Source organism: Aquarana catesbeiana, linkage group LG08, assembly GCF_042186555.1.
Source record: "Aquarana catesbeiana isolate 2022-GZ linkage group LG08, ASM4218655v1, whole genome shotgun sequence".
Taxonomy (NCBI): Eukaryota; Metazoa; Chordata; class Amphibia; order Anura; family Ranidae; genus Aquarana; species Aquarana catesbeiana.
Genome location: NC_133331.1, coordinates 134,791,032 through 134,817,510, shown reverse-complemented (window position 1 = coordinate 134,817,510; position 26,479 = coordinate 134,791,032). Strand labels below are relative to the sequence as shown.

At 43.5% G+C, this 26,479-nt stretch overlaps 1 protein-coding gene across 4 annotated transcripts in view; it reads left to right on the top strand.

The window, feature by feature from the left end:
- Positions 1-26,479, top strand: part of PLCE1 (phospholipase C epsilon 1) — a 945,493-nt gene that overhangs the window by 113,230 nt on the left and 805,784 nt on the right. For all 4 annotated transcript variants that reach the window (XM_073596424.1, XM_073596420.1, XM_073596423.1 and 1 more), the window contains exon 2: positions 23,934-25,390. In XM_073596424.1, coding sequence (XP_073452525.1) covers positions 24,266-25,390 — 1,125 coding nt within the window. In that variant the 5' untranslated portion in view covers positions 23,934-24,265. The remainder of the gene's footprint in view (positions 1-23,933; positions 25,391-26,479) is intronic.

Genomic DNA, 26,479 nt, shown 5'->3' with positions numbered 1-26,479 from the left:
ATTCTGGTCCTGATAATTTAATTTCATAAAGTATTTTTTAATGTATTTAGGGCACCTCTGGCATGCATGGATGTGTTTTGTCATCCTTGTAGCATTTGGAAAAGAATATTTCTTCTCGCAATATTTGCAAATTTTAGCTTTGGCTGCTCTAAGCAGAAATTGCACTGTGAAAATGTTTCCAAACTCAAGGTGTTGATCTCTTCATTTTACCGAGAGGAGGAAAAGAAAAGCCAATTTATTAACCAGACTATAGATAAACATTATGCTGTGAAGGTGGAGAACATTAATAAAAATAATTCAAAAGTTAAATAAGATAATTTGTCAGATAAATTTACCCTCTTACCTGTCAATTAAGGCCTGAGAGGACAGAAACTATCATCTACTGTATCCCAACAATCAACCAACTTGTAGGAGGTACAGTTTGCCCAACTGTAGGCAAACTAAACTGGAGCCTGTCCCCTAGTGGCAGAAATGCATATTTCTCTTGTTTGAGAACTACATCGAGAAGTACAGTGTTACTTGAATTTTATTCCAGGATTTGCTTTCCTTCAGCTGAGAGAACTTATGATAATTTAAGACTCTACATAAAGTCTCAAATCTTTCATTAGGGTCTTCATGTTATATAGTTTGAATATCATGTTATAGATATATTATTTATCATTGTAAAAGAACATATTTCTCACTTTTTTTTTCAATTTTTCCAGCTTTGAAAAAAAAAAGTTTTTTTCTAGTATGGCAGTTGTCTATTTCTCCTGCCCTGTGCACTCTATCTGTGGCACTTGGGATGGAGGGAGATATAGCAGAAGCTGTATGGTCTTTGGTCTTGGAGATGGGGATAATAGTAGGCACTTGTTGTTTCTGACATTGTGGGAGCCAGTGCCATCTTGGTTCACACAGCTGCTGCCTCTTCTTTTTTCCTCTCCTTCACCACAATAAATTATTATTCTGGCCAATTAAATAAAATAACACCCAAGCACTTGATGCCTGTAAACTCTCCTAAACGCACCTAAAAGCTTTATACACTTTTATAAGTGTCAATGTTTTTTCTGCCAAAACGCTGTTGGCAGGAGGAAAGGCTTCTAGGAGAGTTGGCAAAACATTCCGTGTGCATGAGGCCTAAAACAGCCTGGATTTTAGGAGTGCATTAGTAGTTTTTCTTGAAAGTGTTTATGACCATGCTGCTGTTTCTATTTATTTTTACTATTTATTTTACCAAATAATAAGCATTTTATTAATGGCTTAATCATCAAACAGTTTGTACCCCAAATGAAGAAGGCTGGAAGCCGTTACTACTGTTCTCTACATTCATCCTCAGTTTAGCATTACATCATGAGAGTAATCTGAGTATTCCCAGACTCTGTAATAATGTTGTTTTATTTATTCCAAATAAGTGGAATAAACCCGAAATGTAAACCCAACATTTTTTTTTTATATCATACTGTAGAGTATAAGATTTCCTATCATTTGAGCCCAGTCTTGCCACACAGAGTTAATCCATATCTGAGCAATCCTCTTTTATTGTTCAGTGAGAAAAATCTTGACAAACTGAGAAAAACTTTGGCAAATCCTCTCCCTTGCTGTGAGTGACAGCCTAAGACACAGGCATTATTTTTTAATTCCCTCCCCCACTCCTTTCTTCAGCAGCTCTGCAAGGATTAGCTGTTCCACACCTCAGCATGATTTGGCATGCTGAAGTCATGTGGTTACTTTCCTGTCTTTTCACTGGATGTTAGAGATCATAGCAGAAGTTCAATGTTAGAAATACACAGGAGCAAATGCATATTGACAAGGGGAGTGTAGAGGTGGGCGGGGAGTCTACTGACATCATGACTCCATCCACCGAGCTCCAAACAACAGACCCACCCGCAGAATATGCAGTTTTTCGGGTCTAATAACAGACAGAGGGGGGACATTTGACAGGTAAAGATACATGCAGGAGGCATGTATATCCTTATAGATAACCCCTATGGCAGTAGTTTGGAAAGGATGACCTTGGGTTTACATCCACTTTAAGTACTACATATAACCTTGTAGACAGAATCTCTTTATTAAGCTGTGCTGCTTATACTAGTACTTTTTTTTCCCAAAATGTGTAACATTTCTATTTCTTAAAAAAGTAGACATTTCTCTGTTATATGTGATGTTGCATGAATATATATTGTGTTAAATTTCACTGTAGCCAATCTCTGTTGATAGAAGGATGACTAATACATGAGTCAATCTTTACTTTTCTTTCTCAAAGTGCTTATTTGCTTCCAGTGCTTCTGTATTCATTTTGGTGGAAGAAGGGGTAGAGATATTGTACAATGTGTCCTGTTTGCAGCCACAAATTAGCATGATTCAAGGCATATCAAGATTGTAATAATATGCCTTATTGTAAGAGTGCTGAATATAGAATAATTTATTCATGTTCTGCTTAGTGTTATCAAGGCACTTTATAATTTAATGTATACATTGCTGTTTTAAACTGTATACCAAATAGAGGCAGATGAATCACTAATAATACATTCAGTTTGACTTAAAGCTTTTTAGTTTTTTTTAAAGCACTGTTATACCCTAAAACATTCAGACATTGTTTAAATTAAACTTTAGCTGAGAAAATGTGTAAGTTGCCATTGTAACTTTTACCAGGTAAGTGAATTGGAGAGTGAAGCCAAAGTCAACCAGATGCGGTAGCATTTTCCGAAGGAGCTTAGCTGTGGTAGTCTTATTTCTTTCAGCACAGCTTGTTTTTAATCATAGCTTGTATGTGCTAGTTTAATGAATGGCAAATAACCAAAGCATCACACAAGTTTTTTTGTAGCGTTCTTAAATCTTTTCGAACCCTAGAGCCCAACCCAGGGGGCGGGCTCCTACAGGTGGCAGGCTCCTACAGGCGGCAGGCAGCAGGCGGGTTGCAGGCTCCTACAGGCAGCGGGCAGCAGGTGGGTTGCGGGCTCCTGCGGGTGGCGGGCAGGTTGCGGGCTCCTATGGGCGGCGGGCAATGGGCAGGTTGCGGGCTCCTATGGGTGGTGGACAGCCTCTCCTGTGACCTCTCTGCATCACGGTGGCTCCTCCCTCCTCCTAGGCAACCAATAGGATCGCCTGTCCTTTCAGCCAATCGGGTGACGGGTCTCCAGACCTGCTTCCTGATTGGCCCGGGAGGAGAATCATTGTGGCGACAGCGAATGTTCATTGGCTATTGTCACACGACTGTCACACAAACCATTTAACTACTCCACTCCAAAATATTTTTCCTTTATTTGGTTAGGTAAGTGCCAAGGCAAACTACTATCTTCAAGGGCCCAAAAAGCCACACAAGTGCCAAAGGGCTGCATGTATCCATGCGTCCAGCCCCCTGATCTACATGCAGGGCGCTGGACGCATGAATTCCAATGGTGGGGGTGTGTTTATTTGAAGCATGTGATTAGAGCCCCGAGCACACCCTTTTTTGAAGCCTATTAGAGCCTCTGGCTCTAATCACGTGCTCCAAAAAAACACACCCCGCCCGTGGAATCCATGCATCCAGCGCCCTGTATGTAGATCCAGGGGCTGGACGCATGGATAGGGGGAGCGGAGTCCGTGCGCCCCTAATGCATGGGCCGCTGCTGGCTGTAAAGATTTTTTGTATTAAAATGTTAGTGCCGGTTCACACTAGACGCGGCACGACTTGCAGGTCGCCTCACCGAGGCGACCTGCACACGACTGCCGGGGCGACTTGCAAGACGACTTCTGTATAGAAGTCTATGCAAGTCGCCCCCAAAGTAGTACAGGAACCTTTCTTCTAAGTCGGAGCGACTTGCGTCGCTCCGATTAGAACGGTTCCATTGTACAGAACGGGAGGCGACTTGTCAGGCGGCTAGGTCGCCTGACAAGTCGCCCCCGTGTGAACCGGCTCTTAAAGAGGAAGTAAACCTGGTGGGTTTTTCTTCCTTTCTTCTTTCCTGCAAAGTTAAGGCATATTGTGCTAGTATGCATCGCATTATGTGACACTCACCTGCAAATGAAGCCCGCGTTGTCCCCGCTGCAGGCCGCATCCATCTCTGATTGTCTTCCTTCCTGGGCCGCGGACTCCGGCTTTGTGACTGAGCCGTCGGTCATGGCACACGCTCCCGAAGAAACATCACAGGCTTTTGTTCCTTCAGAGCTCATGGCCGATCACATCATCGGCGCAGTATGCTGTAAATATTTACAGTACATATAGGTAGGCCTTATTCTTGGCTTACCTATAGGTACAACTTACACAGGGAGGTTTCCAACCTCGTTAAGATGTTATACTTACCTGCTCTGTGCAATGTTACCTTTTACCTTTTCTTTGGTGGTCCTCCACTCTCACTGTTTGCTCCACCTCTCTTCCAAGTGGCCCCACAGCATGCCTAGTGCTATGGGGGCACCCGTGAGAGCGTGCTGGGCTGAGTGCATCCATAAACACAAACAGCGCGGCATTTATTGCTGTATTTGGTGTAGAGCTGCACGATTCTGGAAAAATTTAAATCACTATTTTTTTGCTTAGAATAAAGATCACGATTCTCGTAATCGTGATTCTCGTGTAACATCATCTTTCACATTATAGAAAACAAATTGGGCTAACTTTACTGTTTACATTTTTTAAAATTCATTGAAGTGTATTTTTTCCCCAAAAATTGCATTTGAAAGACCGTTGCGCAAATACAGTGTGACATAAAACATTGCAATGTAGTTTTATTCTCTAGGGTCTCTGCTAAAAATATATAATGTTTGGGGATTCTAAGTAATTTTCTAGCAGGAAATACTGATTTTAACCTGTAAGCAACAAGTGTCAGAAAAAGGCTAATATTGTGTACACACGGTCAGACTTTTCAGCTACAAAAGTCCGACAGCCCTTCCGACAAATGTTCAACGGACTTTTGGCGGACTTGCGGAGGACTTTCTAACAAACGGACTTGCCTACATACGATCACACAAAAGTCCGACAGATTTGTACGTGATGACGTACACCGGACTAAAATAAGGAAGTTGATAGCCAGTAGCCAATAGCTGCCCTAGCGTGGGTTTTTGTCCGTCGGACTAGCATACAGACGAGCGGATTTCTGGGTCCGGCGGAGTTACGACATAAAGATTTGAAGCACGTTCCAAATCTGAAGTCCATCAGATTTGCGACTGGAAAAGTCCGCTGAAAGTCCGGGGAAGCCCACACACGATCCGATTGTGCGCCGGATTTGGTCCGTCGCGTCCGTCGGACTTTTGTAGCCGAAAAGTCGAACCATGTGTACGCCCCATTAGTCTTTAAGTTGTTAAACTGACCTAATTTACAGACTGAAGTTCATCCCTTTGATCTAAAAGAACTAAATGCTGCAATGTTTCCTTTTATCTCAGCACTGAGCAATGTTGATAAACATTTGTGGGATGGTTGTTTTTTTTTTTTTTTTTTTTTTTTTTACAGCTGTGAGTTAGCAGAGAACGGCTCTGCACTTGTTACATGAATGAATCGTGGAAATGCCGGATTACGATCGTGAGGGGGGTTGAATCGAAATTGCAATTTTTTAACGATTAATCGTGCAGCTCTAATTTAATGTTTATATTTATTGCTATGTTTATGTCATACTTAGTTAATCTTGTTAAAAAAAGACTCGGGTCCATCCAGTTCAACCAACAGAAAAAAAAAACTTCATATACACTATCCTATACCCACAGTTGATCCAGAGGAGGAATGTTGCATGTCATACTGTTTTCTCAGCCCCTTGCTGCTGCCACCTTAGGACCGTTTAAGTACTGTAGGTACTAACACTGGGAGGAGGTGGTGGGCCAGAACCTGAGAGCCGAAAAGACACATATGTGTGTTGGCTGGGCATTAAGGCCCACCACCCCCAGGGTTGCCAACCGCCAGTAAATTTACTGACAGTTTGTAAAAATCAGTGATTTTTTTTTACAACTGCCAGTAAATATCAGGGGCTGATAATTTCATGCTGTGTTGACTTTTTAAGTGTAAGCAAATTACTTTTTATATTGTTATAGTTATTGTCAGTGTTTCCATATCATGTTTATACTGTTCAAATATTCACTCTGTTAGTTTTCAGTAGGAGTTCTGTAATTTCTCAGGTTGTCAGTAAAAAAATGTGCTCCACCAGTAAATTTACCATGTTTTGTCAGTAAAAAAATGCTGCAGGAGGTTGGCAACCCTGACCACCCCTGCTGCTGCAATTATGCGCTAAAGCGACGGGAAGAGATTTTCTTGTAGTTTTGAGTCTGGTGTTCTATGTGCAGATCCGCATATATGGTTATGCCGCAGTGCAGGATACTAGCAACACCTAGAGCCCTTTCACACTGGGGCGGGGGGCGGCGTCGGCAGTAAAACGCCGCTATTATTAGCGGCGTTTTACCGTCGGTATGCGGCCACTAGCGGGGTGGTTTTACCCCCCGCTAGCGGACGAGAAAAGGTTAAATACCACCGCAAAGCGCCTCTGCTTGATTTCAATGGGCAGGAGCGGTAAAGGAGCGGTATACACACCGCTCCTTCACCGCTCCGAAGATGCTGCTGGCAGGACTTTTTTAACCGTCCTGCCAGCGCATCGCTCCAGTGTAAAAGCCCTCGGGGCTTTCACACTGAAATGCAAGCAGCGGCACTTTCGGGTCGGTTTGCAGGCACTATTATTAGCGCAATAGCGCCTGCAAACCGCCCCAGTGTGAAAGGGCTCTTACATACTTGTGGTTGAGGATACTTTCTTCATCCCCAAATAAAAACTCTGGTGCCTGAGCAGTCATTCACTAAGCACAAACATTGTCATGTGGAAGGAAGGAGTTTGAGACAGTAAGCATATTTCTTCGCACTCAGTTGCTGAATAGAGTGGCAGGGATCTAAAAGAATGTGAGCAAGCACTACTGGTGTGATCAGCATTAATGTGAACCTGTTGGTTTGCTATGCATTTTAAGAGGAGGTCGATCTCATGAATTAATTTCATCCAGTGAAAGACATATAGACACCCTGACATATAGGATATTTGGAAGGAAATGCTTAACCAGAGTTTGGCCCCATGTTTGAGAATCTGAAATTTTGGAGTTTTTATTTATTCCCCCAAACCTCCTTTCACAGATCATTTAACATGGCAGCCATCATTTTTAATGCCTCCTCCCCCACAAAGCAGCTAAATATATAGCCTTAGCTCTGTATCCCAATAGTTAAATGTATAGTTTTGTTCAACCCACTCAACCCCCATAGCAGCCACATATAAAGCCTTCACCCCACCATAATTTCTTTGCACTCAGTTGCTGAATAGAGTGGCAGGGATGTAAAAGAATGTGAGCAAGCACTACTGGTGTGATCAGCATTAATGTGAACCTGTTGCTTTGCTATGCATTTTAAGAGGAGATCGATCTCATGATTTAATTTCATCCAGTGAAAGATATGACACTGTGTGGTTGATGTTTCGTTAATAGCTGGTGTCTGTATTGAGCTATTTGTCTGGCATGCATCATATTCTGCCTTTAGTGCTAAAAATAGTGCTCAGTAGAGCAAATTGTCTAACCCTAAGTGTCCTTTCACACGGGGCGGATCTGTGATGATCCGCCCCGTGAACATCCGCTTGCTCAGCGGGGATCGCTCCGTGGATCCCCGCTGCACAAGCAGATGACAGGTGCGTCGCTGCACACTGTGCAGCGATGCACCTGTCACAGTGCCGCTCTCCCATATGGGGGATCGGATGACGACGGACCGTAGAGTCCGTCGTCACCCGATCCAATCCGAAAACGGATGTAAAAGTAGGTTTTTCATCCGTTACACTTTTTCGGATCGGATCGGGTCGGATGTCAGCGGACATGTCACCGCTGACATCCGACGCTCCATAGAGGTCTATGGAGGGTCCGTTCAGGTCCGCCTAAAAAACTGACAGGCGGACCTGAACAGATCGTTCATGTGAAAGAGGCCTAAAAGTTTACTTGGTAATTTTATATAACATGTAAAGTCTATGTGGTACTAAATATAAAGAAAACTGGTGAGCAGAATCTGATGAAATCTAGATCTGTTTTGAAATGTTTCTTTTTTTTTGTCTTTTCATAAGTTCATAGAGAAGCCTGCCGTTTCTGGCAGAGTGACAGCACAGGTACAAAAGAGATGATCTTAAAAAGATCATGTAAAGGAAGTGTTATTCACAAGGGTGACATATGTATAGTGCTTTTGCATTTGAGTTTTAAAGGGGATTTCCAATTTCAACAAAAATCTGGAAATCCCCTTTCATGCCCAATTAATGACCCTGAATAGAGATCCCCTCCTCCCCAAAAAATCACTTTGGCTGTTCATTGTTGCCCTGCAACCTCTCAGCATTACAGTGAGTATATTTGAAGCTTTGGCTTTGGATATATATTTCTCTGCTTGCACCTGTTGCGTTTTTTTTTATCCCGATGGAGAGAAATGTGAGCGATGCCAATGGTATTGGCCTCCCTGACATATAGGATATTTGGAAGGAAATGCTTAACCAGAGTTTGGCCCCATGTTTGAGAATCCAAAATTTTGGAGTTTTTATTTATTCCCCCAAACCTCCTTTTACAGATCATTTAACATGGCAGCCATAATTTTTAATGCCTCCTCCCCCACAAAGCAGCTACATATATAGCCTTAGCTCTGTATCCCAATAGTTAAATGTATAGTTTTGTTCAACCCAACTAAACTTTCCCATTGCCTGTGCTGCTGAACACCGATGTAATGTCAAGAATTATTTGCCTAAAGACACTTAAGAAATCTGCATTTTTAGGAGTGTGGATCACCTGGTCCACCAATGAGCTCAGTGCTTCTTCCTGTCAACCAGTGCCCCTTGAATAAAGGCCCGGAATAGGGAATAGGAGGCAAGCGGTTTCTGAATAAATACCGACGAGGCTGAGATCTGACCCTTGATGGTGCTCAAGGCCAGCTTCATCTCTACTCCTAATTAAGAAAAGCAAGAATTCTACCAATAGCATACCTTCTAGGATGCCATCCTTTGGACTCACACCAGGAGACATATGCCTTCCAGATTCTATAATAGATTCCTGGCTTCCTGGTATTAACCAGAGTGGTTAGGACTGGACCCGAGAGCCCAAGCTTTTTTGGGACGTGGGTCTCAACAGCCAAACCGTCAAATTCAGACTTTGTAAGGAAGAATGGAATATTGGCCCTTGTGAGAGCAGGTCTGGTCGCAGTGGGAGCACCTATGGCCTTCTGACTGCCATCTTCACGATCTCTATGTACCGGGACCTCCTGGGCCAGGCCGGAGCTAGTAGGATTGCTGGCTTCCCTTCTTACTTGACCCTGCGAAGTAACCGAGCAAGAAGCGGAACTGGAGGGAACGCTTAGATCAGAGAAAACTGATCCCACGGAACTATCAAGGCATCTGAACCTTGTGCTAGCGGGTCCTTTGTTCTTGATACAAAAACGTCCAGTTTGTTGAACCTGGAGGCTAGTAGGTCTACATCCGGGGTACCCCATCTCTGGCATATTGCCTGAAATATGGCGGGGTGTAACAACCATTCTCCTGGGTCCAGTTGCTAGCGGCTTAAAAAGTCCACTTTCCAATTTTCCACCCCTGGAATAAAGACTGCCGATAGACAAGGAACATATTTCTCTGCCCAAGTGAGAACGTGATTCACCTCCCTCTGGGCACTCAGACTCCTGGTGCCCCCTTGGTGATTGATATAGGCCACTGCTGTGGCATTGTCGGGCTGAACTCGGACAGGACTTGTAGCCTGTCTGTCCAGGTCTTCAGGGCCAGATGGATTGCCCGAAGTTCCAGAATGTTGATGGGTAGAGACCCTTCGGTTCTGGACCATTTGCCTTGGATCGAAGCTTCTTCCAGAACTGCTCCCCAGAGGCTGGCATCTGTAGTTACAACTTTCCAAAAAATTGGAACAAAGGAATTTCCCTTCTGTAGATTCTTGTCTAGTAACCACCAATTGAGGCTCTGGTGCACTGATGGTAACAGGTGCATTGGAAGATCTAAGGCTTGAACTCTTTTGTTCCAGGCAGACAGAATGCTGTTCTGCAAAGGCCTCGACTGTAACTGGGCGTAAGGAACAGCCTCGAATGAGGCTACCATCTTCCCTAACAATCTCATACAGAGACAAATGGAAGGATTTTTCCTGGCCTTGATTTGTCTGACCAAAACCTTTATGGCTTTGGCTTTTGCCTTGGGCAAGAATACCCTGCTTTGGACTGTGTCTGTGACCATGCCCAAATATTCTAGCCTTCTTAGGGGCTGTAATAGTGATTTTTCCAGGTTGAGGACCCAGATGAAAAAACGATTGTATGATGGTTGGGCTCACCCGTATAAATCATTTTCTCCTCTTAGGAAATTCTCCCTGCTCTACCCTATGGTGGAAAAATTCACCAAGAAATGGAGTGTGCCAGCAATAGATGTGGCTATTTCCTGTGCGAATAAAAGCCTAATTTGTCCTGAGCGACTGCAGAGCAACTTCACTGATCTGTATTTCCTGGAAGCATGTACGTTTTTTTATATCATACTGTAGAGTATAAGATTTCCTATCATTTGAGCCCAGTCCTGCCACACAGAGTTAATCCATCTCTGAGCAATCCCCTTTTATTGTTCAGTGAGAGAAATCTGGACAAACTGACAAAAACTTTGTCAAATACTCCCCCTTGCTGTGAGTGACAGCCTAAGACACAGGCATGATTTTTTAATTCCCTCCAACACTCCTTTCTTCAGCAGCTCTGCAAGGATTGGCTGTTCCACACCTCAGCATGATTTGGCATGCTGAAGTCATGTGGTTACTTTCCTGTCTTTTCACTGGATGTTAGAGATCATAGCAGAAGTTCAATGTTAGAAATACACAGGAGAAAATGCATATCGACAAGGGGAGTGTAGAGGTGGGCGGGGAGTCTACTGACATCACGACTCCACCCACCGAGCTCCAGACAACAGACCCACCCACAGAATCTGCAGTTTTTTTTCAGCTCTCATAACAGACAGAGGGGAGACATTTGACAGGTAAAGATACATGCAGGAGGCATGTATATCCTTATAGATAACCCCTATGGCAGTAGTTTAGAAAGGATGACATTGGGTTTACATCCACTTTAAGTAATTACTTAATGGGTTAAAGGCCACCTTCAGATGATAGACACTGGTATACCCAATTCAGGAAGTTCACTCGCTATATAAGCCCTCCTCCTTCCAGCAGCACATCAGTTTTTTCGCCAGTGTCTAAGGTGTTGGTCACGAGTGAAGATGTGCTCTGAGGAGCTCCAGGAGGGATCCATGCTGGATTTAAATGGCCTCCATAGACCAGATCCATCCAACGTGCCACTGAGGCCTAAGTGGATGGTACCTGGGTCCTCGTATCCGAAGCACGAGGTTTTGCCTATAACACCTCTCCTTGTAGGGCTGGACCCCAGGAACCCAGGGCTTAGGTCTTGCTACATTACCTAAAGCTTTCCTGGTGGGGTGCTTTTACAGGTCCAAGGGAGTTGGAACCCCGATATCTAGAGACCTGGTCCTTGAAGGTTTGCTAAACGCAGCCTGCCGTGATGGGTGAAGGTTGGATTGTCTGGTCAGCAAATCCTGCGGCGAGGATAAGGTAAGGGAAGAAACTTAGGAACTGAAATGTCCACCTTTGTATTCTTCTATTAGGGAAAAAATGTTGTCATGCCTTAAATTCTCCACTAGAGGGAGTCTATGCATATACTTTAATCTGTTGTCTTCACTGTAAAGCTCAGTCTCTGTGTGGCCGCAGCAGCGTGTGGAAGGGGATTTTTTCTCAGGTAAAAAGAAATCTGACAAAATGTTTTCTTTCTCCCCCCTGAAGGGACTGAGGGTTAGGGGGACATCAGTGGTGTACCCCACTTACATTGCCCCCCCTCCGCGGGGGGTGTGGAGGTCCTGCTATTTTCTCATACTGCTACTATTGTTACTGTTTTTACTGCTGTTTGTTTGCCTGCTGCTAACAGGTCTCTGCCTAGCCTCCCCCCTCCCGTCTGTAGACCCAAAAGCGCCGCGCATGAGCGGGAACATTTTAAAATGAAAAGAGGGGTGGATTTTTTTGGGAGGGGGCGGGGCCTAAGCACAGTGCCGTGAACGTCCACAAGGACGCACGGCATGCAAAAACAAATAAAACCACAGCTGGGACAGTCTCTCCTCGGCTGGCGAGGAGGAAACAAAGCAGTCTGCACACAGGAACACAGGAGCTGTGGGACAGGTGGGGGTTGCAAACTGGCATTCCTGATACAGGAAGGACACTTTTTTCCCAGCACTAGGCTGAACTTTATAGCGGCTTTAATGTCATGACTATATTCAGCGATTAAGTGCAATTGTATAGTGCCTCTGTTTTGCTTAGGACTATGCCTTCTAAAAAAGACACCACAAAGACCAAAAAGGTACTAAAGGTTTCAACCCCAGGTGCTAGGATCTCAAGTCGCATTTCCACGCTGTCATCCTCGCCTGAATTACCAATTATGGCAAGCCAGGGTGAGCCATTGGAACAAATTGATGGTGCGACTGCTTCTCACATCTCAGCCCCTGTATACGTAACAGAAGATGTCCTTTCCTCCACCCTGCAGGGTCTGGAAGGAAGATTAGCGGCTTTAATCGCATCCTCCATTCAAATGTATAAGAAGCGTGCTAGATCCCCCTTCCCCACTTTAGACCCTTTGCAAGGGGAACAGTGGACACAGGATGAGGTGTTATCCTCAGGTGATCAGGAGGAAAAAGACGAGTCTGCTGAAAGCTCGGTTTCTTCCTTGGGTTCCTTAAAACCTTTACAGCCTTTGCATGCGTTTCCTGTCCATGCATTACTAGAACAGCTTATTTTTTCCGAATGGGATCATCCGGATAAGCATTTTCTCCCTCCAAAGAGATTTTCGGTTCTCTATCTCATGGAGAAGAAATTCACCAAAAAATGGAAAGTACCAGCAGTTGATGTTGTGATTTCCAGTGTGAATAAAAGACTAACTTGTCCAGTAGACAATGCACAAGTGCTTAAGGATCCAACAGATAAAAAGTTGGAATTCCTGTTAAAATCTGCTTTTTCCTTGGCAGGTGCCACTACTCAGCCTGCAGTCGCTGCAATAGGCGTCTGTCAAATCCCTAAAGGACCAATTTAGACAGGTCCTTAAAGAGGTTCCTGCACAACAAGCCTGGGAGTTGGCTGAACTACCAAAAGCATTATGCTTTGCCATAGATGCCATTAAAGTTTCTATTCACCAGGCGTCCCACCTTACGCTTATGCTAGTACATATGCGTAGAATCCTGTGGTTAAAAAATTGGTCAGCCGAAGTACCATGTAAAAACCTCCTAACTGGGTTCCCTTTTCATGGGGAGAGGCTATTTGGGGAAGATTTGGACAAATATATCCAAACAATTTCTAGTGGGAAAAGTACTCTTTTGCCAGTCAAAAGAAAATATTAATGCCCATCATTTAAACGGGCTCTTTCCCCTGCGCCAGAGGCTTTCCGCCTCTAGGCAGTGGTGACGGCTTCCGCCGTCAGACTCTAGAGGAAAACCTCAGGGTCAGACTCAGGCTCAAAAGAAGTCCTGGGGCCAGAAACCTGCAAAACAGAATCATAAAGCCTCATCATGAAGAGGCAACCCCCCTCACCAAGGTAGGGGGAAGACTTCTGTAGTTTTCAGAAGTCTGGCAAGAGGAAATTCAGGACAGATGGGTCATCTTCACGGTAACGCTGGGGTACAAGCTGGAAATTTGGGACTTTCCACCGTTTCGTTTCCTGAGGTCAAGCGTTCTCAAAGATCCAGAGAAAAGACAATGTCTGTTTCAGGCACTAGACCAATTAATATCTCAAGGGGTGATCATACAGATCCCCACAAAAGAGTAAGGTTTGGGGTTTTATTCAAATATTTTTATGGTACCAAAACCAAATAGAGATGTCAGACCCATTCTAGATCTAAAAAATCGAAATCAGTTCCTGAAGATCCGCTCCTTTCGCGTGGAGACAATCAGGTCAGTAGTTTCAATCCTTCTAGGAGGAGAACTTCTGGCATCCATCGACATCAGGGATGCATATCTGCATGTCCCTATATTTCCCGCTCACCAAAGGTTTCTGCGGTTTGGGGTAGAACATCAGCATTTCCAGCTTGTAGCCATACCCTTCGGGCTAGCTACAGCACACCGGGTGTTCACAAAAGTGCTGGCCCCAACTCTAGCCAGGTTAAGGGCACAGGGCATTACAGTCTTGGCGTATGATGATCTATTGCTAATAGACTAGTCAGTGGCTCGTTTGGAGCAAAACGTACACATTACAACCAGTTACCTGGAAAGTTTGGGTTGGATTCTCAACCTAGAGAAATCTTCCTTAATACCGCTAAAAAGGTTGGAGTATTTGGGTCTGATCATAGACACAGCCCAGGAAAAGGTGTTCTTGCCTCAGGCAAAGATCAACTCCATAAGAGAGCTGGTGCAGATGGTCAGATCAAAAGGCGATCCCTCCATTCGCCTTTGCATGAGGTTGCTAGGAAACATGGTGGCGTCATTCGAAGCGGTTCCCTATGCCCAGTTCCATTCAAGACTGTTGCAAAACAGTGTCCTGTCTACTTGGAACAAAACGATTCAAGCTTTAGACTTGCCAATGCGGCTGTCCCCAAGAGTGTCCAAAAGCCTCAGTTGGTGGTTACTAACCCAGAATCTGCTGAAAGGAAAATCCTTCAGACCAGTTATCTGGAAAGTGGTAAGGACAGATGCCAGCCTTCCAGGCTGGGGAGCAGTACTAGAAAAGACAACTGTCCAGGGACAGTGGTCAAGAGCCAAAAGAACCTTGCTCATCAATATCCTAGAGATTTAGGCAGTGCGTCTGGCTCTGAAGGCCTGGACTTCCAGGTTAAGGGATTGTCCTATCAGGATCCAATCCATCAATGCCACAGCTGTGGCCTATATCAGTCACCAAGGGGGCACCAAGAGTCTCTCAGCACAGAGAGAGGTGAACAATATTCTGACTTGGGCAGAAAGGAATGTGCCATGCCTATCGGCAGTCTTCATTCTGGGAGTAGAGAATTTGCAGGCGGACTACTTGAGTCGCTAGCAGTTATTCCAGGGGGAATGTTCTCTTCACCCCGACATATTTTGGGCTATTTGCCAAAGATGGGGACTCTGGACGTAGATCTTCTAGCGTCCAGGTTCAACATGAAGTTAGTCAACTTTGTGGCCAGAACAAGGGATCCACTTGCATGCGGAACAGATGTGTTGGTGACCCCGTGGGATCAGTTTTCACTGATCTATGCATTTCCCCCTATTCAGTTGCTGCCTCGACTTCTTTGCAGGATCAAGCTGGGAAGGAAGCCGGTAATTCTGGTAGCACCAGCATGGCCCAGAAGGTCATGGTATGCAGAAATCGTAAAGATGGCAGTGGAGGGTCCATGGTCCCTCCCACTACGGCCAGATCTGCTCTCACAGGGACCGATATTCCAACCTACTTTACGGTCTCTAAATTTAACGGCTTGGCTATTGAAACCCACATTCTGAAAAAAACGTGGGCTTTCCGGGTCAGTTATCTCTACCCTGATTAACGCAAGGAAGCCAGCTTCCAGAACTATATATTATAGAGTCTGGAGGGCTTATGTTTCCTGGTGTGGATCCAAGGGCACCCTCGGAGATATATCATAGGCAGAATTCTTGCCTTTTTACAATTAGGGGTAGAGATGAAATTGGCCCTAAGTACTATTAAAGGCCAAGTCTCAGCTTTATCGGTCTTATTTCAAAGACCACTTGCTACACATTCTTTAGTCCGGGGTTTTATGCAAGGGGTGATGCGGCTTAATCCTCCAGCTAAACCTCCCTTGAACCCTTGGGACTTGAACTTCTTTTGTCTGTGTTACAAAAACAGCCATTTGAACCGACAACATATTCTCTTAGTCCTTCTGAAGTTGGTATTTTTGGTTCCTATATCCTCAGCAAGGAGGGTTTCGGAATTGGCTGCTCTTTCTTGTAAAGAGCCATATATGATTATTCATGAGGACAGGGCAGTGTTACTCCCTCATCCAGACTTTTTGCCAAAAGTGGTTTCAGGTTTTCACTTGAACCAAGATATTGTCCTGCCATCGTTTTTTCCAAAACCATGTTCCAGGGAAGAAAAGTCACTACATTGTCTTGATGTGGTGAGAGCAGTGAAAATCTATTTAAAGACAACTGCTCAGATTCGTAAGACTGATGTCTTATTTATTCTGCCAGAGGGTCCTAAGAAAGGACAGGCAGCGTCAAAATCCACTGTCGCTAAGTGGATTCGGCAAGTTATAATTCAAACTTATAATTTAAGCGGTAAGATTCCCCCTTTTCAAGTTAAGGCGCACTCTACCAGGGCAAGTAATGCTTCTTGGGCAGTGGGTCACCAGGCCTCCATGGCTCAGATCTGTAAGGCCACAACTTGGTCTTCAGTGCATACATTCACAAAATTTTATCAGGTGGATGTAAGGAGGTATGAGGATATCGCTTTTGGGCGCAGTGTGCTGCAGGCAGCAGTATAGGTCCTCAAGTCTCTGTAGGTACCCTCCGGGTTGTGTCTCCCTCCCCTCAAGTAGCATTGCTAGGGGACGCCCCATTAAGTAATTACTTAAGGTTCTGTGTCCTATGATGTACGATAAAGAAAATAGGATTTTTATAACAGCGTACCCGTAAAATCCTTTTCTTGGAGTACATCATAGGACACCGAGGTCCCTCCCCTCTTTTTGGGATTTAATTATATTGCTTTGCTACAAAAACTGATGTGCTCCTGGAAGGAGGAGGGGTTATATAGGGAGTGAACTTCCTGGATTGGGTATACCAGTGTCCATCACCTGAAGGCGGGCTATAACCCATTAAGTAATTACTTAAGGCTCTGTGTCCCATGATGTACTCCAAGAGAAGGATTTTACAGGTAAGCTGTTATAAAAATCCTATTATCCCTGGTTCAATGTAGTAGGTTACCCAGCAATATTTGCAGTGTTGACTTGAGTTAACCCTTCTTTTTCAAGACCTCTGCTGCAATTTGCCCTGGACCTGGCATGTTCTCATTGTCCATCAACTTCTGCGCCACATCCTGATTCCTGACTGATCTGGCACCGGAACTGGCAGTGACACTGCCCATTCTTACATAATCAGTGCTTGCAGCTTGTCAGAATTTGTGGGGTTTTGTGGTTCCCTCACCAGCCTCTTGAGATTGACCATGACCACGGGTCCACCACAGGTTCTCAAAGGGATTAAGGTCTGGGTAGTTTCCTGGCCATGGACCCAAAATTTAAATTTTTTTCCCCTACTTCCCCAAACCACTTAGTTATTACTTTTGCCTTATGGTAATGAGCTCCACCATGCTGGAAAAGGCATTGTTGTTCATCACCAAACTGTTCTTAGATGGCTAGGAGAAGTTGTTCTCTGAGCCTGAGGATGTTTTTCTACCATTTATTCATGGCTGTGTTCTTAGGCAAAATTGTGAGTGGGCCTACCACTTAGAGCTGCACGATACTGGCTAAAATGAGAATCACGATTTTTTTGCTTAGAGGATAGATCACGATTCTCTCACGATTCTCGCGGGGTAATATCATCTTTCACATTAAAACAAAAAAGTTGTGCTACCTTTAGTGTTCCTTGTTTTTTATTTATTGAAGTCTAATTTTTCCCAAAAAATTGCATTTGAAAGACCGCTGGGCAAATACATTGTGACATAAAATATTGCAGCAATTGCCATTTTATTCCCTAGGGTCTCTGCTAAAAAAAAAATATATATATATATATATATATATATATATATAATGTTTGGGGGTTCCAAGTAATTTTTTTTAGCAATAAATATTGATTTTAACTTAAGAAAGAAGTGTCAGAAAAAGATTTAGACTTTAAGTGGTTAAACTTCCAGCATTTACACTAGATTGCCCAGGTTATTTGTTTACACAGAGAAGTTTATGCCTTTGATCTAAGAAGGAAGTTAGATACAATGTTTCAAGTTCTAAACTTGGCAGACTGCCTGGATGTTTTCTTTTGACAGCTGAGTGAACAGATAATCTCTCCACTTGTATATATGAAAGAATCGGCAAACTCAGCAGGAGAGATCGTCAGGGGAAGTGAATCGAGATCGCGATTTTTTAACGATTAATTGTGCAGCTCTACTACCACTACCTTGGCTGAGAAGCAGCCAACCGCACACATAAATGGTCTCAGGATGCTTTACTGTTGGCATGACAGTCACGCAAAGAGTTCTTATTTTTTGGGGTTTTTTGGGGGTATTTTTACGTTACCCTTTTGTCAAAAGAGCAATATTCTTGACCAAACGGTTTTACTTAAATAAAGACGTTATATAAAGACTAAATCTGTGTCTATAGTGCATGTTCAGACCTAACCATTAACCTCCCTGGCGGTATGATTCTTTCGGATTTTAGGTGCTGAAAGCGGTACAATTATTTTGCATGGAAATTTGGCGTTTTATATTCTAGTAGATATCCCGGGTATGATAAAGTTTGAAACACAAAAACATAAATTATAATATAATAAATAAAAATAAATAATTAAAAAAAATTGTAATAAAATAAATTTCCCCACAATTCACTATCGCTCAATTCTGCAAGTGTTCTAATTTACTATCGCTGTTTTCTAGCTGGTCTAAAGCCACTTTTGACGTAAAGGGACACTTTTTGGTTGCTATGGACAATCTCCAGTTTCCAGGCAGAAAGAACAGTGTATATCATGTAAAACTGCATGCAGGGCATGGGCCAGAGCACTGGGGACAAAAGGGATGTGAAATCATTTCATACAGTACTGTAATCTGTAAGATTACAGTACTGTATGTGTTATGATTTTGACTTTTTTTGAATTTGCCGGCAGGCTCCGCCCCCGTGCGTCGCGCCGCTCGCAGGGAACGGAGCCTGGCACGGAGAGGCTTCGGAGGAGGACGGAGCCCTCGGACACTGCGGGGGACATCGCAGGATCCCGGGGACAAGGTAAGTAAAGCCGCCCCAGGATCCTGCAATGCGATCCCGAGTGTGGCTCGGGGTTACCGCTAATGGTACTGAATTTTAACCCCGAGCCACACTCGGGAATACCGCCAGGGAGGTTAATAACAACAACATATTCGATTTTTCACTCCAGCAGTAGTATATAATGAGTTTGGAAATTGTAGAGAAATGCCTAAATAATGCATTACAATTTAACTACACCCATTAGATTTTAGACAACTAAAAGGAGTTTTAGTCTACAAAAATGTACTGGAGATTTAGTCGACTAAATAGGACTAAAACTAAAACACTTGCAGAACACTAAAATAGGACTAAAACTAAAATGCTATTTTAGTTCTAAGACTAAAACTAAATCGAAATTTGCTGCCAAAATTAACACTGCCCAGCTGTCAAGACCTGTGTGGGGGAATGTAGGGGAAGGTTGTTCTGGTGACTTTTTGTAAATTCCTTATTTAGGAGACTCAGAGAAAATAAATCCCATTCATGAAATCTGACCTGGACACATATATCTGTAGTGTTTAGGCCCCTTTCACACTGGGGCGGGAGGTGCGTCGGTGATAAAGCGCCGCTATTATTAGCGGCGCTTTACTGTTGTTTTAGCAGCGGTATTTGGCCACTAGCGGGGGGTTTTACCCCCCCGCTAGTGGCACAGAAAGGGTTAAAAACCACCGCGAAGAGGCGCTTTGCCTGCAGTATAGCCGCGCTGTCCCATTGATTTCAATGGGCAGGAGCAGTGTATACACCACTCCTTCACCACTCCGAAGATGCTGCTAGCAGGACTTTTTTTCCCGTCCCACTAGCGCACCGCTCCAGTGTGAAAGCCCCCAGGCTTTCACACTGGAGACACTGCAGCAGCTGTTTCGGGTTGGTTTACAGGCGCTATTTTTAGCGCAATAGCGCCTGCAAACCGCCCCAGTGTGAAAGGGGTCTTACTCTTCCCAAAGTCTTAAGTCCCATGTGTTTTTGCTGCTCCGTTCCTATTTTATCAGCATGATAACTTCTAAAAAGTTCTCCGACACAGGAGACAAAAGCAACTGGAAATTTGTGTCGGGGAGGTAACTTCTTGTTTCTTTGTTCCTCTGCCAATCCGCTCACCCACAGTGTATGCCCAGACTACCCTCCCACTGCTGAAACAGAAATAAAAACTTCTAACACAATGTGCACTTTCTAAAGAATGTAGAAAGCTGAAGATAGCAGATATACACGTAAAACTTAGCGAGATTTGTTTCATCGCTGTGCATCATCTGAGGCTGTTCACTTCACTGGATACACATGAGGGTTTACATCAACTTTAAAATAGGACACATTGCAAAACAGTTCACCACTAAAAAACAAAGTAGGAGTCAAAGATCAGAACTCTGGACAAGACATATACTGTAAACAGTAAAGAGGCAAAACCTAAGTGTGGTCATCTATCCAGAAGCAGTTGTCTTCTCATTTTGTGGTTCCTTGTCTACAGGAAATAGGGGGAAGGTGTAAACAAGACTCTGGGTCAATTTTTTCATTTTTTGTCGGGTAGGGGGTTTGTTATAACACAGGTGAAGTAGGAAGGAGTGAGTGGAATGTGTAGGGAAGGGTATTCTGGGGCATCAAGGTAGGCACTGGGGAAAAGGGAATGGAAAAAGGGGGAAGGTGTGGGGAAGCAGTAGTGTGGGATGAACACCTAGGGACTTTTGTTTTTGCAGTTGCCATGATGACTGAGATTTTTCCAGTTGTAAATTTAGGTTAAAGGAGAAGTCCAGCCTGAGCTCATTCGGCTGGGCTTCTCCTGTGGGTCACAGGAGTGCAATTCGTTTTGCACTACTGTGACCCATCTTCAGCAGAGAGCGGTCTGAAGTCCGCTCTCTGCTGATGTCACCAAGATCAGTCCAGGCACCACATCATCCCGACTCTGGAAGTCTGGATCCGCCTGGACTGATGGCTGTCTCAGCCTCTCAACGAGCCGCTGAGATGGCTGCTCCTCGCCCCTCCACTGTTCAGCGCTCCAGTGAACGTGGAGGAGCAGGAGAGCTGCTGACTGACAGTCAGCAACTCTACCGCTCGGGGAGCTGTGAGAACCGAGACATCGGCGGTGTTCGCTGGCTCGGTTCTCAGTGAAGAGGCACCAGGGGACCGATGCAGCAATCGGACTGATCCTGCATCCACCTAGGTAAGTATTAATCTGCAAAAAAACAGGATTCCCATACTTCTCCTTTAAGACTTGGACTTCATGAACACTGCAGCTATCAGATGCCTGTTTTACAGGGGTTTGACTTTTTTTTTTCCCCCTAAACACCCCTGTATGTTAACCTATGTGTCCATGCACACATAGGCGTTTACAGGCATTTAGAGGTTGGGGTGTTTAGGGGCAGATATCTGAAGGCACCAAAATCGCAATCAGGAGAGGAGCTTTTTGGCCAGAAAAAAAGCCTGACCTGTGTAAATGAGCCTTAATGCCAGGCACGTTTGGTGCTTGAGGATTCATTCATTTTATTGGGCAGAATAAAATAATATTCTGGCCAATGAAATGAATGAACACCCAAACGCTTGATGCGCCTGAACACATCTAAATGCATTTGAAAAACCTGGCTTTAGGTGCATTTTTAACTTTGACTTTCTCCTGTAAGGAGAAAAGTGTTCAGATGAGCATAGTGTGTATGAGTGGCTGGTTGATTTAATAATGCTGGAGAGTGCAAAATTTGGTGCAACTCTGTATTTAAACCAATCAGCTTCCAGGTTTTTTGTCAAAGCAAGTTAGAAGCTGATTGGCTACCATGCACAGCTGCATCAAATTTTGCACTCTCCAGTTTTAGTAAATCAATTACACTGTCCGAACATCAGCTGGGGAGGGAAGAGTCCCCTTGTCAGAATAAAATAGCACAGCTGCAGAGATCGCCGCATCAACATTGCTTGAGTTGGTTCGGAGATCTGTCGGTATTTTATTGTTCAATCTGCTTAGTTGAACAGAAAAATAAAACCTTGCAGTGTGCGCCTGGCTGTTAACTGAAATGATAAGGTGGCCATAGATGAATTCAGGCGGTTCAGCATGGACTGGCCAAATTTTGCTTCATGTGTAGTTACTGTGTTGAACATAAGCCAGTCTAACAATTTACTTTTGTTCAACTGCTTTGTCGAATAAAAGCAGCTCGATCAGTCTGTGCAGCTTTGATCAGGGTATTCCGATAGCGGGGGATTCTCCCCTCTATCAGAATACAATAGCGCAGCAAAGAGGATTCCTGCCTCCACCTCTAATGTTTGGATAGGGGAACCTGGTCAGTGTTTTGTTCAACCTGCTAGCTGAAAGAAAAAATCTGAACCACATATGGCCAGCTTTAGAGTACAAGAAGCAAGTTTTTTCTCACTTGTATTTATACATTTCTGATGGTTGCTTTTGCTTCTTTTAATTTTATGCAAAAGCAAGCAATGTATTTATGATGTTCTTTGAACTCTATCCCACTGTACCTTATCTGTAATGTTTACATTTGAAATATATTGCTCTTGAAAAGTTCAAATTTGTTGTCTGTACATTGCTAAAAGACCAAACATTACTTACACAATAGACTGGAAAATATGAAAATAAATCAAATAGAAAGTTATTTGGGGTGTTAACAATTAGGATTTTTAAATAAAAATTTGTTCAGTTTTAGCCATATTTTCATCAAAATTACTACTACTAGATGACCTGTGTTTTGTTTCTCAGATTTATTTGCAAAAGTAGTTTGCTACCAGATGTCCACGGAAAATAACATTCCATGGAAAACAAGACATGTCCCATTATTAGACCTCATTCACATGGGCAAAACAAACGCTGCTATTTTTTATGCCTCTGAAAGCAGCTATAGGTTATCTAATGTGCATATCCACATTGTGTTGCTTACAGGCATATTTTAGAGCAGAGTTCAGGAGCATTAAAAAAATGCCCCAAACCTGCGTTCAGGGAGCAGTTTTCCAGCAAAATTTATGCCCGCACGTGCGTAAACATGTCTATGTGCACATAAACACACCTAAACGCAGCCATATGCACCAAATTTATTCTAATGGCAAAAATAAATATTCTAGCCCGTAGAATGCATTTACATTCATACGCGTCTCAATGCGCATGTACACTTGTAAACGCGCATAGAAACACAACACTACCTAGTGGAAAAAATGCAACATATTTTCTTACACCTGTGTGCATGAGACCTTACATTTAACCCTGACAGCCAGTTCACACTGCTGCATGGTGCGAGCTCGCATGTGATTCGCACTGCAGTGCAAATCACATGCAATGTCCGTGCGATTCGATTTCAGCCATACAGATAGGATCGCATGGGTGTTCACACCTATGTGATCTGATTCATGTCCGAACTGACCGTTCACAGTGCGATAAGTGAGCTGAAATGGGGGTGTCATTAACAATGTATTGACACTCCCCGCAATTCACGTATGGCAATGTGAACTGCCATGCGAGTCGGGTGCTAGGCGGGAACCCGCAGTTGATTCCCAGGGTTCCCGCATCGCACAAGTGTAAATCAGCCCAGATATTTAACTGTACGATTACAGTAATATGAATTAATACAATCTATTGTAGGCACCTGCCTACAACTTTTGCCTTTACATACGCTTTAAAGTGTAACTAAAGTACCTAAAATAACTAGAGTAGAGATGGATTAGGATCCCTTGTCAGTTTTTATTGCTGTCTTTATCCCTGTTGGGGAGATTCACCCTTTCTATTTGTCCCGTTTACCTTTATCACTGAAAGTGGAAGTAAAAGAAAATCCCAAATTTTTGGGTTGACATCACAACAGTAATAGAGGGGAAATCTTCCAATAGGGAGTTCTGGTGACACCCCAAGATTCCCTTATTTTGGAGGGATTTTCTCTTACTTCCTGTTTTGGCTATAGGGCAGGAAGTGAAAGGAAATATGCCCGATGGGACACAGGTGCCAAAAAAAGTATTACATATTAAGATTTTGAGCCCGATTACCTTTGTGTTAATCCTTGCTAAAAACAGTACTTGTCTTATCAGAGTAGTAAACTAGGCAACATGTTGTTTGTTTTTTTAATTAATATTTTACTTATTTTTTACATTTTTTATTTGTGTTTGCAGAAATGTTGTATTGTGGACCATTTTGCAGCCCTAGACGCTCCTGGAATGAAACTAGATTTCACGTCTGTTATCAGAAATAAATCCACTAAGCTGTGTTCGCACATCTCTGGAGTAAACAGCTGGATGGAACTACCCTTAAAAATGCATGATTTGTGACAGAGAATCTGATTCAAGACAAAGGAAAAACAATTCACATCTGCTGCAAAACAAAATAAATGTTTTCATGGTATTGATATTTTTATTGAAAGAATATGAGCTTGCAATAAGGCACAGTACATTGTGTACCTGATCCGTGGTTGCAGAAGCAGAAAGCTGAAGTCCTGAGAGTTAGTATGACCTCTGAGGATATTGCAGCCTCTGTTGTTTTACCATCAGTAGAGACGAACGTGATACCTTCTCAGTCAACTGGAGATGAAAATTCTAAGAATAGTTTGGATACTAGTGTTATAAAAAGACATAGCATGGAGACTGTGCCAGGCTTAACAAAGTTAAAAGGGCATAGAGCTCAGAATTCTGTGGCCGAGCCTTTTTTAATAGAAAGCAAAGGTGAAAGTGGAAAAAACCTTAACGACAAAGGTACTGCACAAGACAACCTCTGTACCTCCCATGCCAGTGATTATTTCAATAGCAAACTGTTTGAGCGAGCCTACAAGTCGAGTCTAGGTTTTAATCAGTTCTGCAAGTCCTACAATCCTCTTAAACAGAACAATGTTTGTACAGACTCCCAGATTCCTGCTGTGCTGAGAGAAATTAATTTTAAAGCAGACGCATCATCTGTGGAAAGGCAGGCATTAAAGGGTCACTTAATAGTGAATGATCACTGCACAGATGCTGCCACTCACATTCCAACATTACACAAAAGTAATTCCAATCAGAAGAGTGGTTTATGTTCCAGTTCCACAAATAACCAGTGTATTTTGAGCAGCCATTTACAGACATTGAGGATAAATTGCTGCAATAGTTGTGTATCCAGCTCTTGCAGTTCTGAGAGTTGTGGCAGTAGCCATGAACACATTGGTCGCCCTGTGAATTACCAATCAAATTTGTGCCCAGAGACAATGCCAGAATTTCCGTTAGACAATGCAGATGGACAGAAGTTACCCTGTATTCTTTCATCACAGCCATTTCAAATTGAAGTCTCTGATGAACAATACGAAGAGGAAATAGAAAATGATTTCTCAAGGAACCGAAAAGATCGTTCAACGCTGCTGATCAGAAGATTTTGTAAAAATTACAAAGAAGTGAAAAAGTCTGTTTATACAGGAACCAGCGCAGTTTTTAAATTTTTGCCTTCTGGCCATATTGGAAACAAAGCTTTCTGTTTTGTTAAGAGAAATCAAGAGAACACAAAAGAACTGAGGTATTTTTGGCTAACAGCTAAAAGTTTGACTTTTGCCCAAAGTTCTGAGAGGAGAGATAATTTTATTTCCTTTTTGGAGACAATGATTGTCTGTCAGGTAAGTGTCCTGTGTTTTTTTTGTTTGTGTGTATATATCTCCTTCATATACAGGTATGTATATAGATAGATAAAAATAATACCGTACATATAGATAGAATTCTGCACTGTTTCATTTTAGAGTCTGCATTGGATGATCGTGCTTGGCATGCCATGGAGGACAGTATGTTTGAACAATCCTTTCAATCTATGTGCGGGGGTCAGCAACCTGTAGATCGCAATCAGGTGACTGGTAGACTGCGGTCTGGGCTTGCTGACCCGCCATCCCAGAGTATCAAACAGAGTGCAGTGCAGAGGGACTACTTGTAAAGTGGGAGCTGTAGTAGGGAGCAAGAGCCGATGCCTCCTCTGTAGTGCTGGCTCCTGTCCCATGCGGAGTGATACCAACTACACTTCATCTCTTATCCCGGCTAGCAATCTCAAGAGTGGTGGCAGCAGTAGGAAAAAAGGTATCTTCAGGTCAGTGTGAAGCAATACACTGGGCATAATAGTATAGGGCTGCTTTCACACTGATGTGCTGCGGTTTACCCACACCACGGGTGCAGGGAAGTGTACCTGCAGCTTTCCTGCAGGTTTGCTGCACTTAGCCATAGACTTCATTTATATCCTGCTGGTTTGGTGCACTTTCTGAATGCAGGAGTTTTGGTGCGCTTTCAGAGAGTGCACCACACATGCAAGATATAATAGAAGTTTATGGCAAAGCATAGCTAACCAAGGAAATTCACAAATGCACTGCACGCTGCACCTGCGGTGCAGGTAAACCGCAGCACTTCAGTGGCAGCCTTATAGGGGGCTCAGAACAATAAGGGTTCATTTACATTTGTAGTTTGGGGCTAGTATAACCCTATGGTTAAAGCGGAGTTCCACTAATTTTCTGAACTTTGTCTTTGCTGCATGCCCTTAGCACATACTTTTCACAATGGCCTTTTTTTTTTTTTTTTTTTATGTGCATAAATACCTTTTTTTCCTTATTTAACATTCCCCAGGGCCGTCCCACGGAATACGCCCACTAGCTATCCCACCAAGTCCTGCAGTGCCTCAGGCCCCCTCACACCTGTACGCTCTCAGTTCCCCTCAAATGTGTACATAT